Source organism: Alosa sapidissima, chromosome 16, assembly GCF_018492685.1.
Source record: "Alosa sapidissima isolate fAloSap1 chromosome 16, fAloSap1.pri, whole genome shotgun sequence".
Taxonomy (NCBI): domain Eukaryota; kingdom Metazoa; phylum Chordata; class Actinopteri; order Clupeiformes; family Clupeidae; genus Alosa; species Alosa sapidissima.
In genome coordinates, this window is record NC_055972.1 from 15,812,707 (window position 1) to 15,828,479 (window position 15,773).

At 39.3% G+C, this 15,773-nt stretch overlaps 1 protein-coding gene across 2 annotated transcripts; it reads right to left on the reverse strand.

The window, feature by feature from the left end:
• Positions 1-304: 304 nt before the first annotated feature.
• LOC121684818 (deleted in malignant brain tumors 1 protein-like) lies at positions 305-13,220 on the reverse strand. 2 transcript variants are annotated; one of them, XM_042064903.1, is made up of 22 exons: positions 13,150-13,220; positions 13,015-13,050; positions 12,703-12,804; positions 12,461-12,493; positions 11,512-11,826; positions 11,219-11,320; positions 11,044-11,115; positions 10,593-10,607; positions 10,210-10,221; positions 9,577-9,672; positions 9,406-9,444; positions 9,040-9,051; positions 6,360-6,461; positions 5,673-5,717; positions 5,117-5,215; positions 4,942-4,983; positions 4,070-4,220; positions 3,762-3,970; positions 3,357-3,532; positions 2,765-3,162; positions 1,993-2,237; positions 305-535 (listed from the first exon to the last, which is right to left on the reverse strand). In XM_042064903.1, the coding sequence occupies exons 1-22, from the start codon at positions 13,208-13,210 to the stop codon at positions 477-479; spliced, it is 2,421 nt and encodes an 806-aa protein (XP_041920837.1). In that variant the 5' UTR covers positions 13,211-13,220; the 3' UTR covers positions 305-476. The 2 variants fall into 2 exon arrangements, with proteins under 2 accessions (XP_041920837.1, XP_041920838.1); XM_042064904.1 differs by lacking the exons at positions 9,040-9,051; positions 9,406-9,444; positions 9,577-9,672; positions 10,210-10,221.
• Positions 13,221-15,773: the final 2,553 nt, after the last annotated feature.

The window sequence follows — 15,773 nt, forward strand, 5'->3', positions numbered from 1 at the left end:
GTGTTTCTTTCCTGTTCCGTCTATCTGTTTATCTGACCATTTTGTTACTACTCTGTGTATCTATTGTCATCCCTGGAGTAGCTAGTAAGTCTACCGTAGACTATTAGTCCTAGGTTGGGTGTCTTTCGCCAATTCTTGTAATGTAGTTACAGTGGGATGATTGTATTGTCATTTGGGAATAGTTTTCTCTTCTTTCATTTGAAAATGACATTTTGAGTCTAAAATCTTAATCAAAATGAAATGTCATGAATAATACTTGTTGCTGTAAAGCCAGCACACAACAAAGTCTGCACAACTCTGCTTGTTGCCTTTTTGGAATGCTTTAATCATTTTGTTGACAGACAAAGTTATGGAAAAAAGAGAGTAATTTGCAGTAAGGTATCAGAGAGCCACTCTGATATACATGATTTGTAAACAGGAAATAATTAGATGAATTTATTGATTAATTTGGACCGGTGAGAACATGAGTGGTTTCTTCAGACATCCACCTTAGCCACGTTGTCCTCCAGCTGCTTCACCATAGGATTCTCCACATCTGAACACAGAGAAGTCAGATTTCATCCAGTTCATTAATCCGCTAGCAGTTAGTCTAACTACTACTGATATATTGTATTCTAATGCAATGGCACACCACATTAACCATAACACATTCCCATACATTGACTTATTTGAGGCGCCCCACCACAATATCAACATTGACCACCACACACTGATTTTCCAGGTTGTACTAAATTGTGCTTAAATCTGGTTAGCATCATAACCACGCTATGCTAATTTGTTAAAAACTGTTGCATTCAAGTTAATTCTGCAAACCTACCACCACAAATATAATTTAATTCTGTGGGAAACACTGACAAGTATTTAAGTTTGTCATGGTCCATTTGACTTTCAAACAGGGTAGTGATCACAAGTTTTAAGCGAGAAACTGAAACGGTTATATTCAATCTCTCAAATATCACCTTCTCCATTATGATATACATCTCCAAGCAAAACATTTCACACATAAACTGTCATTCTGCCTTTTGTCAGATGCAAGGTTTGTCCAAGTGTTCCTAGAAAGTGATTTAATATGTTTTGCTTGAATTTATGCATTTGGTTCTGAAGAAAGACATTTCTGGGAAAAAGTTCCAGTAACACTGGTGCATGAAAAATCATTCAATCATTAGAGATCCCAGTATGTAATGGATTTACAGTGGCTCAGCCTATAGTTGCAGCTGGAAGTGCATGGAATGCATGTCTTTTGCCTGTGGTGGTAATCAACACCTTTACACCTTAAACTACTATGTTAATTAAGTATATGAAATTGATCAGTGATAAAGGATGTAACTTACAATACTTAGTAGTAAATCATGTTGGACTCAGTATTAGAATTGTATGCGTTAAACATACTTTCATAACTTAATTCCTTATGACTCATATATTAACATACCATTAATCTTACATCAGTTAAAGCATTAATGATCTACCACATAGATAAGCAATAAGCACCGAGAGGCCATAGTTTACACTGATTTTAGAACAGCTAAGGGGCGTTGTTAGGCACGACGTGCAAGCAGATTACTATAGATCGAAATGCGGTCAAAATGTATGTTTGTGTTGGATCTTATACAACCGCATCAAACACGATTCAGCCAAATATAATCAAAGACCGGAACTATTCGTTTTAGAATGGTATTGCAAGTGCACCATCCCTTACTCCAGGAACTCCTTGCTAATTTCAAGTCTTACTTCTGTGAAGGTACTACTTTACCCCCAAGGGTGTGTGTGTGTGTGTGTGTGTGTGTGTGTGTGTGTGTGTGTGTGTGTGTGTGTGTGTGTTCAAGTGTGTTTGCTGTGTTTGCAAATATATTTACCCTACATGGGTGCAGGTTCTTAAGGGATATCCTAAACACCATTTATAACAGGCCATGGGCATACTTCATGGGTGTTTACACCTATATGACTGCGCTATGCATGCACTGCAGTGGCAAGTAACCTAAGTTGGTACTTAACCTTTCAGCCTGATAGGCCCCAGGACCATGGTGGCTGTGTGGTGCTCAGAGTCCAAACTTCGAGCTTTGCGGGTGCGGCATCCGTCGCGACAGCGAGAATTGTAGTCATTTTTAGGGCAGATGATGACCTTGCACTGCAGGTACACATATTCATGTGCCCGCAGGAACTTGAAAGCCTGGAAGCGAAAGCCTGCATGACTCTCAGAGCCGCTCACATAGGAGTAGTATGTTGTGTCTTTTGGACACCTGTGAGAGAAAAACAGTGTCATTGCAGAGTTACCTGTTCTGTCATACTGTAGGCAGCATTACCAGCTTGGTCACGTGCAGGGATGGATTACTGGACGGGCCTACTGGGCCCAAGGGGTCAGGGGGCCCTGAAGCCCAAGCCTTTGCAGGGAATCATTGCCTCAATATCAACAAATCAGGATGTAGGCTATGAATCTGATTGAATTTAGTATTGGCCATCCCCAAAATGCACCAGAATACAGGAAATCACAACAAACAAGTTAAAAAAATTCTGGGGGAGGATCCCCAAACCCCCCCTCCCAAATATGCGACAATTAGTGGGGGGCCCTTAATAGATCTGGGCCCAGGGGCCCGAAAGTTCATAATCCGTCCATGGTCACGTGAGCATTATAGCTGAAGATTTCAAATTAAATTCTTCATAAACCAACTATAACAAATTTGGCCCTTATGTGTTATTGTATTATATAATGATTAAACACATGTAGAGGAGGGAGGGGAACAAGACATATCAATCCTAGTAGTCTTACCCATTGACCAGTAGATAATAGGCGCGGTAGTCAGCATAGTCATGTGGGTTTGGTGAGGCCACACACGTATCCAGAAAGAGGACGAGGCTGCTGTCAGGTCTCCTTAGGCTCACCTTAACGTACATGTACTGATTGAGATTTACATAGTACGGATTATCATGAATTTGCTGGTAGAAGCTCCCAGAGGTGTAGAAAGCCATGGTAGTATTGAATCGACCAGTTCCAGTGATGTTAAAGGTGGAAATTTCTCTGGCAACATACATGATCTGTGATACGGAGTCCTTTTCCATGTGACAGATAACAGACAACTTGAATTTACTTGAATGACGCGTGATCTCCCCAGAGCTGGTTGAATATGCCCGCACAGCATTTTCATAAATTACACGACCGTTGTCAAACTGAACAGAACAAGGGGTAGGGGGTAGGGGCCAAAACAAATACCAATTATTCAGTTAATCCATGCAAATCATAACTAGGATTTTTAAACAAACTACATTCACTGTATATTCTACACAACTGACATATCTGAAGAGAAACACAACAAGGTTGTATTTGTGCTGTGAAGCGCACCTTCAGGTCGAATACCACGTACCTTTCTCACTGTTCCACAGCGGTTGAGAGGAAACTCAAACATCACCTGGTAACTGTTTGTGGTCGGCCGACAGTGTTCATCATTGACATAAAGATCATGACCATTGAATCCCTGACTAGCCAGGAAAGATCTTGAAATAACAATGTTCATGTTGTCTAAAACACACTGCACCCTGCCTATAAAAAGAGTTGAGTATAACACAATATTAATATTATATTAATATGATCACATTATATGCATAATAATCCTCCATCATAACATTTTGTAGCCACATGCTCCAAGTTGTTTTTCTTCATAGTGGATTACTGTGATGGATTATTTTTATTCTGAGTTCAGTTGAGTAGAAGACAGCCTGGGAGTTGATGCTGTACAGTGGCTGATTCAGGTTTCTCAGATGTCACTCACCTTTATCAGTCGGCAGGGAGCTGATGAATTGAGCCTGGAAGCCACGACCTACTACACTACTATCACTACGGAAACGCACAGTCATGTAGTTGGAGGAAGAGTGGAAGGTGTCCAGAGAGGAGTTGTGGCAGAGCCGACCCAGCTGGTTGTGGCCCACTGAGGAGCCGTCATGCACAGTGATGTAGTCACAGCTACAGCAGCGCTCCATCCTGAAGACATAAGTGCATGGGAGCAATTGTGGCACACATTTGCAGAGTAACAGTGAATGTTTAGTAAAAAATAAGGCAATAATGCATCTCTCCACTCACTCCAAATCTGAAAAAGTGAGGAGGATTCTTTGTCCATAAGGAGCTGACAGACTCCACACACAGTAGGCATTATCATGGTAATAGCCTGGATAATATGGGCTGGAGAAAGTTCCAGAACCATTCAGGTGTCCTCCACATTCTGGATGGTCCGCTGGAAGAATTTTAAAGATTTTAAAAATAATGGATGTCCACAATGGACTTTTGCCTTCACAACTATTTGTTTACTGCCTAGTGAATAGAGGATAAAAATATTTTAGGATCAGTGCAGTATACCAGGTTTTCGAATAGGGATGTTTTTAAAGTGAAGTTAAAATGAAATTTTATTTTAATAATCAAAGTGTTTCTCATTTGAACATTTAAATAAAAAGTATAAAATCCTTTTCCCAATATGTGTCGATGTAGGCTATAGTCATCGAAGAATCAATGCAGAGTAAGGAATAATGGCGAATACATCAAACTGTTAAATTAGGGGCAGCCGTGGCCTACTGGTTAAGGCTTCAGACTTGTAACCGGAGGGTTGCAGGTTCGAACCCCGACCAGTAGTAGGCACGGCTGAAGTGCCCTTGAGCAAGGCACCTAACCCTGCTTAGGCACTGCTCCCCGAGCGCCGCTGTTGTTGCAGGCAGCTCACCGGGATTAGTGTGTGCTTCACTTCACTGTGTGCTGAGTGTGTTTCACTAATTCACATTTTGGGATAAATGCAGAGACCAAATTTCCCCTCACGGGATCAAAAGAGTATATATACTTATACTTAATACTACATCATGCATCTAAGTATTGTATTATGCATCTAAGAGCAATACAGGGTGTACTGTATACATCAAACAATATTGATATACTATCTAAAGATAACAATCTGAAAGTAAATGTACGTGTTGAGGCTGGTGGGTCCCAGGTTGTGCTGTGGCAGTAATCTAGAGAGATAGGTGGCGAGAGAAAGAAGACAGAGAGAAAGACAGAGATTAATTTCAAAGCACAAACCAACCATTATCAAATTACTTTAAAGAACCAATCAAACCAACCAACCAATCAAAGGTGATTTATTACCATTATAATCATGACAGCAGTTTCCATAGTATTGGCATGAACTTGAGCAGGAACAGCTACCAAAGTTGTAGCCACAATTGTACCGGCAGGAGTTGTAACCTAAAAGGCAGAATATATATGAATATACTGCATAGTAAAATAGTCTATATATTAAAAGGTACAGTAAGCGATACACAATTTCAAGCCCATCATAATTTGTCACATTCAACAACCATGTCCTCATGATCCACTAGCTATCCAGTCTGTAAGTACACTGTGAAAAAACTCGGTCGCAGCCCAGGCTCCGAAAACAAACAAAGTGGGGGCAGGCTTTCTCTCAAACAAAAAGGAAACCCTGTTTCTCTGAGAATACTGAAGGGAGGGGTTAGCTCTCTGGTGTGTTTCGTTTGGTCCTTGGTTAAAATACAGTATAGCCTACATTGTCTTGGACAAAAGCATCTGCTAATAATTTTAAATATAAATATAAACGTAAACAAACGAGACTTCCTGAGCAGACTGCAACTTTAATACTGATATTCTGTGGGATGGTTCTGCAATGAATATATAGTAGGCCTACTTGTGGTGGCTGGTTGCTCTGTTGTAGACCTACTTCCACAGTAATCTAGAGAAAGAGAGAAAGAGAGATTCATTTCAAAGCACAAACCAACCCATATCAAATTACTTTAAAGGAACACGCCACCCAATGTCAGTAGTAATATATGTTCTTACCTTAACTTTCACGAGTTGAGTCATACCTCTCCCGTGTCGGTACGTGCACTCAAACGCTCTGGTGCGCAGCGCGAATGTGTTAGCATGTTTCTATACTAGCGGGCTCAGACGTAGCCATAGAGGGAGGAAGATAGCAGTAATCAAAAACATCCACGTTTTCCCTACTTAAATACAATTGCACGAGTAGTTGATAAAAATGTGTAAGGTCACACAACATGAAACATGGCGATTTTCCAAGCGAATAAACAGGAGAACTACAATGTGTGGCGCAATAGCACTTGGGAGTACTTCGACCTGTATTTAAGTAGGGAAAACGTGGATGTTTTTGATTACTGCTATCTTCCTCCCTCTATGGCTACGTCTGAGCCCGCTAGCATAGCAACATGCTAACACATTCGCGCCGCGCACCAGAGTGTTTGAGTGCACGTACCGACACGGGAGAGGTATGACTCAACTCGTGAAAGTTAAGGTAAGAACATATATTACTACTGACATTGGGTGGCGTGTTCCTTTAAAGAAAAAGGTGATTTATTACCATAGTAGTCGTAACAGCAGTTTCCATAGTAATCGCATGAACTTGTGCAGGAACAGCTACCAAAGTTGTAGCCACAATTGTACCGGCAGGAGTAGTGGTGACCTACAAGGCAGAAAATCATCATGCAAGTGTAGTAATATTCCATGTGAAAAGTGAATATTCATGTGGTAAAAACCTGCAAGTCTTAATGTAGTCAATTATCATTCATATCCTAGATGTAGGCTTAAAAGGCCTTGAAAAAATGTGTGGGTAAACAAGAACACTAAACAATTGACAAGCTTGGAGTTCTCACTTGTAATATTACAAAAAAAAAAAATTGTATCAAGTGATGCCACTTTGAACGGTAACTGACTCGGTGGTGATCCAGTAATCTGGAGACCGTAAAGAGTGTTTAAAATGCACCTTTGACTCATTGACTCATGAAAGACATTTAGATTAAGATAGCATCTTTTTGTATTTGAAGGTTCATTACATTTTAACAGATGATTTAAAATGAGACAATGAATATATGTTGTTTGTTTTGCATGAAATTGAAACTTTAGCATAAGTTACCAGGAAGACTACAATGCTATGTCACTCATTCAGTAACCTCAACCAATCACCTACTTTCACCTGCCTTATAACGACTTGTCTAACATACCTGCTTCACTGCCTCAGGTACTGTCTACATGAAGATCCCACCTTTCTCCCCACCACCACTAGTTTTGTCCCGGTCAACCTGTCCCAGGGGGTAGCTCTGCCCTGCCAGCTTTCACCATGTAGGCTTTGCCAGGTCAAGCCACTTCAAGACCTGAACCACTGACGGGCTAGGCTACGCCAAAGACTTTTACTATTTCATCGCACATTTACCAAATATTGTACATTTCATGTTATGTAGTTAAACCATCGAGCCACAACTTTACTCTCTGAGTGTTTCTGGTAGAACTAAAGCTATTGTGTGATGTATGGGAGCATTGAGCTGATCCACCAATGTTTAAATTTAGGATTGTAGCAAAGGGAGAGAGCAGTGACCCCTACCTGGTCTTGAACCCAGGTCTCCAGGGTACTAACCCTGCAGCTTGACCGCAACGGCAAAGAGCCAGGCCCGTTGGCGAGCGCACATACTCAACTGTAGTGACGGTACACTGTCCTCCCCTTCGGGATGCTGGCCCATGCACTTCACGCACACTGGCGACCCTCGTGCAACCACCAGCCGTACTTTTCCAATCTCAGGTTGCCCCACACACAAGTGCTTCACCCATCTCTGGGATCCCTCACACAGGGGTCAACCTATCCTGGGGGTCCCTCATACGGCTCACACACTGGGCAAGCTTCCGATGACCTCACAGCAAGCCATCCCACCGCTGCCACCAAATGTTAAGGGTAGATGTGTCGGCGGTTGTGAGGTAGATGGAACAGCAGGTGGAAGACGGGATTTTATTAATCCCCCAAATAAGGCCAACATAAGGCAATGATAAAGTAAGTAAATGTGAACAAAGCACTAAGGAGAAATAAAATACTTCTCAATAAAGAAAGAAAAACAAAAGAGTTGATAGTCAAAACAATACAATATACAAAATATTCTAATAATAAGATGAGCGCAATGGACTACAAAGATAGTGACTTGGGCTACACACATAAGACGAGCTCTTGAGCCTTATACCTATTCAAATCGCAGCTCTCTCTCCCAAACACCTACAGGCATGGGTTTAAATAGGGCCTGATTACACTCCTAATTGGATCAAACCAATGCATCATAGCAGCACAGGGGTGTTTCAGGATACCCACAAGCTAATACAGCCAATAAATAAGTCTACGAATCTAGACAACATCTACTGAAGATTTAGCATATCTGCTGATTTTTGGCATAACCAAAAACTATATGAACAGGCTAAATAATCATTAAAACCCAGAAATCATAGCACGCACACATTTAAATGTCTCTCATAGTAGGCAGCGCCTCGCTGCCGTGACGGTGGCTACTCGCCCCGTCACAAGGATCTTGCTCAGCTGAAATTTGCAAATAGATTTGTGTGTGCAGTTGTTTCATTCAATTCAGTTTGACTTAAGACTTTGTAGTTTGCCCACATTTTAAATTAGGACCATAGCCTCAAAGTGTCTCAGATAATATTTCAGTTTTAATCTAGAACACTAAACAAAACTATTTAAGTTTTAAACTACTAAACACTAAACAATGCACACACTTTGTGAAACTTATTTGGGAAGAACAAGTGATGCTGACTGAAACAATACCTGGAGTGGCCTCTTCAGTGGTCCAATAATCCGGAGACAAAATAAAGAGTGTTAATGAACAACCTTTCACTCATTGACTCATGAAAGTGAAGTATTCATATGTTGTCTATGTATATTTTCTGTTCACAAATTACTGTTATTGGGTAGGCCTATGTATTGCATATGTATTGAACAATGACGTAAATAAAGGGTAGGCTATAGATGTAACACAAATTCACCAATGTAGCACCAATGTAACACCAAGTAGAAAGAGATGTTGCCTTGTTATTAAACTAGCTTATGTTTAGTAGTTTAGTTAAGACCTTGCACTTTGCCCACTTTTTAAATTAAGACCATAGCCTCAAAGGGTCTCAGATAATTGTTCATTTTTATGCTAGAGCACTAAACAATGCACACACTTTGTGAAACTTATTTTGGGAAGAACAAGTGATGCTGACTCAAACAATACCTGGAGTGGATTCTTCAGTGGTCCAGTAATCCAGAGAAAAAATAAAGTGTTAATGAGCAACCTTTCACTCATGAAAGAGAAGCATTCATGTCATCTATCTATAAGATATATTTTCTGCTCACAAATTACTGTTATTGGGTATCAGTGTGACACCAAGTTATGTAAATTGGTATTTATTTCAGAAAAAGATTCAAATGTGTGCAGTTTGGTTGCATCATTCCATTCAGTTGGTCTAGTTAGACTTAAATCTTTGCACTTTGTTTACTTTTTAAGATCCAAAATGTATTGGATTACAGGGTGTAGGCTATACATCAAACAATACTGATATACAATCTGAAGACAACAATCTGAAAGTAAATGTATTACGTGTTGTTTGTGGGTCCATGGTTGTGCTGTGGCAGTAATCTAGGGGGACAGAAAGGAGAGAGAGAGAGAGAGAGAGAGAGAGAGAGAGAGAGAGATTTCAGACCACAAACCCACCATTTTTAAATTACTTTAAAAATCAATCAAACCAACCAATCAAAGATTATTTATTACCATAGTAACCATGACAGCAGTTTCCATAGTATTGGCATGAACTTGAGCAGGAACAGCTACCAAAGTCCTGGCCACAGCTGTACCAGTTGCAGGAACCTAAGGCAAGGTGTTAATGATCAACCTTTGACTCATTGGCTAATGAAAGTGACGGATTCATATGTCGTCTATATGTATAAAATGTAGAATGTAAAAGTATGACTGCTTTTGGTAGCCTATCAACATGACACCAATGTGACACAAAGTTGCACAATTAATCTTTTTTTTTTTAGAAAAAAACATCTTTGCACAAATGTACAGTTGCTTCATTCACTTAAGACTTTAAGACTTTGACTTAAGACTTTGCAGTTTGCCCACATTTAAAATTAGTACCATCATAGCCTCAAAGGGTGTTTTCAGATTATTTAGTTTGTGGTAGAATTGTTGTATAAAAGCAATATAGCATGGTTGAGAGTGGGATTGGTCATGGATTTTCCCACGACTGTTGTTGCCATTGCTATCAAAACATTTTGTACATTTTGCCTTGTTATCAAAACTAACGGTAATATTGTTATTTAAACTGAAACACTAAACAATGTGCACACTTCTTCAAACTTTTGTGGGGAACAACAACACTGATGCTGACTGGAACAATACCTGGAGTGGTTTCTTCAGTGGTCCATGTAATCCGGATACAAAATAAAATGTTAATACACAACCTTTGACTCATTGCTAATGACAGTGAAGTATACGTCCTCTATGTCTAAAATATATGTTCTGTTCACAAATTATTGTTATTGGGTATCAATGTGACACCAATATGACACCAAGTAACATAAATGGGTCCGTTTTTCCCAAAAAAAGATCTTTGCACAAATTTGAGAGTGCAGTTTGTTGAGTTGAGACTTTGCAGTTTGCCCACGTTTTAAATTAGGACCATAGCCTCAAAGGGTCTCAGTTTAAAAGCAGAACACTAAACAATGCAAACACTTTGTGAGCCTTATTTTAGGAAGAACAAGTGATGCTGACTGGAACAATACCTGGAGTGGTGGCCTCTTCAGTGGTCCAGTAATCCGGAGACAAAATAAAGAGTGTTAATGAACAACCTTTTACTCATTGACTCATGAAAATGAATTCATATGTCGTCTATGTCTAAAATATATTTCCTGTTTACAAATTACTGTTATTGGGTATCAATATGACACTAAGTTATGTAAATGTGTTCTTATTTCATAAAATAAAAAACTTTTTACAGATTTGAATGTGAAGTTGCTTCATTTCAACACATTAGCAAGCCAACAATATTTTAACTTAAATTTGCAACTTTGGTGACTTGTTATCAAATTAGCACTTTGCCCATTTTTAGTAGATGTAGTAGATCTTATAGTTGTATATGTGAACATATTTTCATTTGCCTTTAAATAGTTTTGGGTAAACATGCACTTATTTTGAAATATATGGAATTCTAAAAGCTAATGTATGATATGTTACCTGTTGATGGTGTAGAAGGTGTCGTTGTTATTGTTGTTGTTGGTGGTGCTGTTGTTTGCACTGGGCAGTAATCTAGACAGAGAGGAAAAGACAGGAAGAGATGTTGGAGAGATAACTCCCATGTCCATTTTCAACAATCACAGCAATATCAGTAGCCTTCCACAGTATTTCTTACCAAAGAAGCCAGGGCAACAGTTTCCACTGTAATGACAGAAGGAACTACAAGAACATGTATCAAAGCTGTTGCCACAGTTATTCCGGCAAGAATAGGGTCCAGCTATTCAAAATAGAAAGAGACAGCTTAATAACAAGTATTTCTAGAAGCATACAGAGTTCTGGTATCAAACTCCAAATTGTACAAATGTGGTTGAATCGGTGTCATACGTAAGTAAGCATGAGATAAACTGAACAAGTGAAATGGAGTCTTTGCCTCTGAGGTTTTTGGTTCCTAAACCCTTGTATCCTTACCTTCACACACCACCCCAGCATCTTCACTGTGTCCACAGTTGCTGATGCCATAGCCATTATGCTGACACTGAGCCAAAGAAGTCTCACTGCCTGTGCAGTAAATATTATCCAACCAGATCTGTCCGCTGCCTGCTCCAAAATGAGCATGTGTCAGAGCTTCCAGGGCTGCCCCACAACCCACATGTCTGCAAGCCACTTCAGCACTGGCCATGTTCCACCCGTCATCACACACAGTGCCCCAGGTGCCACCGATCTGGACCTCCACTCTCCCAGAGCAGGAATTGTTGTGTCCAGTTAGTCGTATATTTATGTCTTCTATAAATGAAGAAATAAAGAGAGGGACAAAAGAACAGGAAGTAAGGCATCACATTACTAAATTGTTCGTCAGGGAGAAGAATCAACTTGTCTGGGATTTTTCAATCAGACTTGCAGACAGCTCTGTTGTGGCTGACATGGAAAGCTGTATACTTGTTACCTAATGGATTTCCACTTCTTACTTACTGTTTCCATTACTGGAAGGTTAAAAACTTAATGTGCTACTCTAAAAAAACTCTTAATGTGCTACTCTAAATAAAAAAAAAAAATAAAAAATAAAAATAATAAAAAAAAAATATATATATATATATATTCTATATAATAGAATAATATTATTCTATATTACTTTTTTCTGCTGTTAGTGAATGTGTGTGTGATGTCTGTATGCTACTGAGACCTTGAATTTCCCCTGGGGATCAATAAAGTATCTATCTATCTATCTATCTATCTATCTATCTATCTATCTATCTATCTTCTATCTATCTATCTATCTATCTATCTATCTATCTATCTATCTAAAGTAAGGAAGGAAGGCAGCACATGATACATTGATACTGTATGTTTACTTTTGATTGATGCTATACAGACGTGATACATGATGGGATCATTCTGAAAGGAATATATAATACTGTACCTGTTGGTGCTGCCGTTGTTCTGTAACAGTAATCTAGTGAAGAAAATTAAAGAGAAAAGATCAAATATTTCCAAAGCAACACCTTTATCAATGCCAAGAACCAGCCAGCCATATAAGTCCAGGGGTGCATTTCCCAAAACCATATTTGCTAAACTGTTAGCAACTTGGTTGGCAATGGGAAATTGCATCAGAACCAACAAAGTGGTTTTGGGAAATGTGCCCCAGATGAGTGGTTACATTACCAAAGTAGTCGTCACAGCAGTTCCCATTGTATTCACATGAATCTCTACAGGAGCAGCGGCCAAAGCTTACACCACAATAGCCATTGCAGGAGTTGTAGCCAGCTACAAAATAAAATTACCAACCTCATCAAACTTGAATGTTAGAAACAGATGTTTCTAAAATATGAACTGCACAGTTGATAGCTACTTGATATTTTTCTAACCAGTGTACCAGCCATGTACCGACAACTAACATATGACAAATAAGCATATGAGAAAGTTTTTTTTAAGAAAAAAACCTGAATGTCAAAAAAGTAACTAAATGGTTGTCACCTGGATCAGTGCCAATATCTGGTGTTGTCCAGTAACCTGATAGACCAAATTGAATATTAGTTCATATTATCAATAATATGCCTATCTATACATTATGTCTGTTATGGTAACTCAGAGAATATCTGTAACTTGAACCTTGAACATTGTTCACAGCAGCAATGGAGCAAAGCACAATAATAATTGGTCTAATCTCCATCGTTCCCCTCAGCGTGAATGTGTCCCCAGTGTCTGGCCTTATATAATTTATTCAGACCTCGAGCAGGATCTATCCTTATGGCAGTCATAACCCTAGGGAAAATGGCATGTGTCAACCAAACCTTTATTGGTGGAAAGTGCACATCTGCCAAGTTGAAATGGATGAATCACTTGTATAGCCTAATGCATAAACCATCCTCAAAGACGATAACATGAGAAATAGGAAAAAGTATTTTCAAAATAAATCGAGTTGAGACAGCAGATAATAGTCTTCCTCTTCCTTTACACAATATAGTGATACGTAATGATGATATAATTAATGTTTTTGAATGGGCAATTTGAGGATCATAGGTCTATAATGCAAATGATAAAGTGAAAACACACATTGCATACATAGCTGCCTGACAGTAATATGTGAAGAAAAAAAACATTGCTTTGATTAGAAAACTGCAAATGTTCCATGTTGTTTCATCTTGTTGCAGACTTTCCCCTTGATATAAAGAGGCTTCATCTCTCTTCACCTGTCTGCATGAATTGCAGTGTCATTTATGAGCATCAACTACACTCGCTGGCTGTCAATAAAATTGTGCAGTAGTATCAGACTGTATCATAAAAGACTATGAAGGCATTTGCTCACATAGAGCTTTAAAGTTGTACATGTTGGCTTCTGAAACTTGATGTTTTATAACCATCAGTGGCACATCCAAGAGGGGTCTATGTGTTCTATGATGGGAACTCAAGTTTAGCCCAATATATTGATTCAGCTGTGCAGTATTGAGTGATGTTTCTTGCTGTTACAGGTACAATGTGTGTTTGCCACTGACATAAGAGTCAACAATCCTTTACTGGTTTCAGTGTCATAAGACCAATATTTCCTTTTCTTGTCTCATTTAATCTCTCTGAAATGCACAATGTGGAAAGAGGACATCATTTAGCAGGGTGAGTGGTGGCCATTGGCTTACCACATGCAGATACATTTTTTCACTACAGCCTTTTCTCTGGGGGCCCCCTGTCAGTGCTGGGCCCTTAGAATCATCCTAACTTCCTCCCTCTAGCGGCGCCCCTGATTATGAAACCCTCTAAATGCATGCCTGCAAGTTTCGTGGAATTTTGTTCATGGGGGACCTATGCAATTCATAGAATATATGAATGTGTACATTTAGTGACTGTACACTATGCATGCACATATCATGAACACACGCAAACACACACATAAAGATACATGCACACACATGCAGGCACACACACAAACACATAAACACACACAGGCACACACACCCACACGCACTGTGGGACTGAGTGGTGTTCATATTTTGTAACGCTTTGAGGTACATCTAGTTAATCAAAATATCTCTTCATAATAATTTGGAATGTGGAGTTTTGGTGGTTTCCTTGGGAAATCAAGACTGGATTGACTGGGGGAAAAAAGACACAATGGCAATAATTTCTTTGCTATTTAGAAGTCATTATTGGGAGAAAACTAAGTTGCCTGTATGCTGTGTTATAGTATAATTAGATACATCAAGGACCATGGATCATGTGGACCTAGCACAGCAGTGATGCATATGAGTATGAATGCAGCCATGGCTACCTTGAAAACACTGCCATTCAGCGTTGTCCAGTGGCATTGTTGAGCTAGAGTAGTTTTGGATTTGGAGTCTTATATACTAATGAGTTGTGATAACACTACTGTATATACAAACTTGAATGCCATGTATATTTAAAGGAAACTTGCATAAATAAAATGTGAGGAAAGATGTTGTGAATATACAAATGTCTTATTATATGCATCTGGCCGTGGCTTTGACTTTCCCTTAGATTCAATCAATCAAACAATCAATCAAATCAATCAAATGTTTATTTGTCACATACATTATACAGGTAGCCTATAAATGCAGTGAAATGCTTGTTCCACTGACTCCAAGAATACTCCAAAGGATATATAAAAAAAGGGAGAAGAATAAAGAAAGAAAGTGCAAAGTGTTTAGGCTATGCTGGTGCTCCTGCTACAATCCTCATTTAGATTCCTGAACAGGGCTGTTTTTGTGGTTTATGTCAGGAGGCATGCGTGATCAGGGACAGTAAGATACCTGTACTACAGTTTAAAGAGCGCTAATGCAAAAAAAAAATTCAAGTCTATGATAGTCTGATAGTCTACAGTACCAAAGCTTTAGTGAAATATATTGCGTGATGCGTTATAGCCTATTTTCAAGCTCCATTCTATAATAGAAGTAAGGGATAATGTATTGTCCACCGGTCATAATCGGAAAATAAGTCCCGCAGGGCAAACAGGACCCCGACACGAAGCAGACTATACATTTTAGAGAGAGTTAGCAATAACACTGAGAAAATGGCATGCTGGACTTGTTGAAACTATACAGTAATAAAAGATGGAGAGATTCCTGGCTGTGACCATGTCAGTAGCAAACACACACCAGTAATAAAGACAATAAGGAACTGACTATAAGGATCTCTGTCACTGCACAACTGAACCAATACACCACATCAAACTTGAATTCTCATCACATTGATTTGCACAAGAATGTTGGGACCAAAGATTCTAG

Bases quoted from the DNA above. Each gene is read 5' to 3' on its own strand.
- LOC121684818 (XM_042064903.1), bottom strand. From the start codon at position 13,210: ATGGAGATTAGACCAATTATTATTGTGCTTTGCTCCATTGCTGCTGTG. The intron at 11,321-11,511 runs GTAAGGATACAA...TATTTTGAATAG, and splicing joins TGCTGGGGTGGTGTGTGAAG to CTGGACCCTATTCTTGCCGG. The intron at 536-1,992 runs GTTAAGTACCAA...CTCTGTGTTCAG, and splicing joins GGGGCCTATCAGGCTGAAAG to ATGTGGAGAATCCTATGGTG.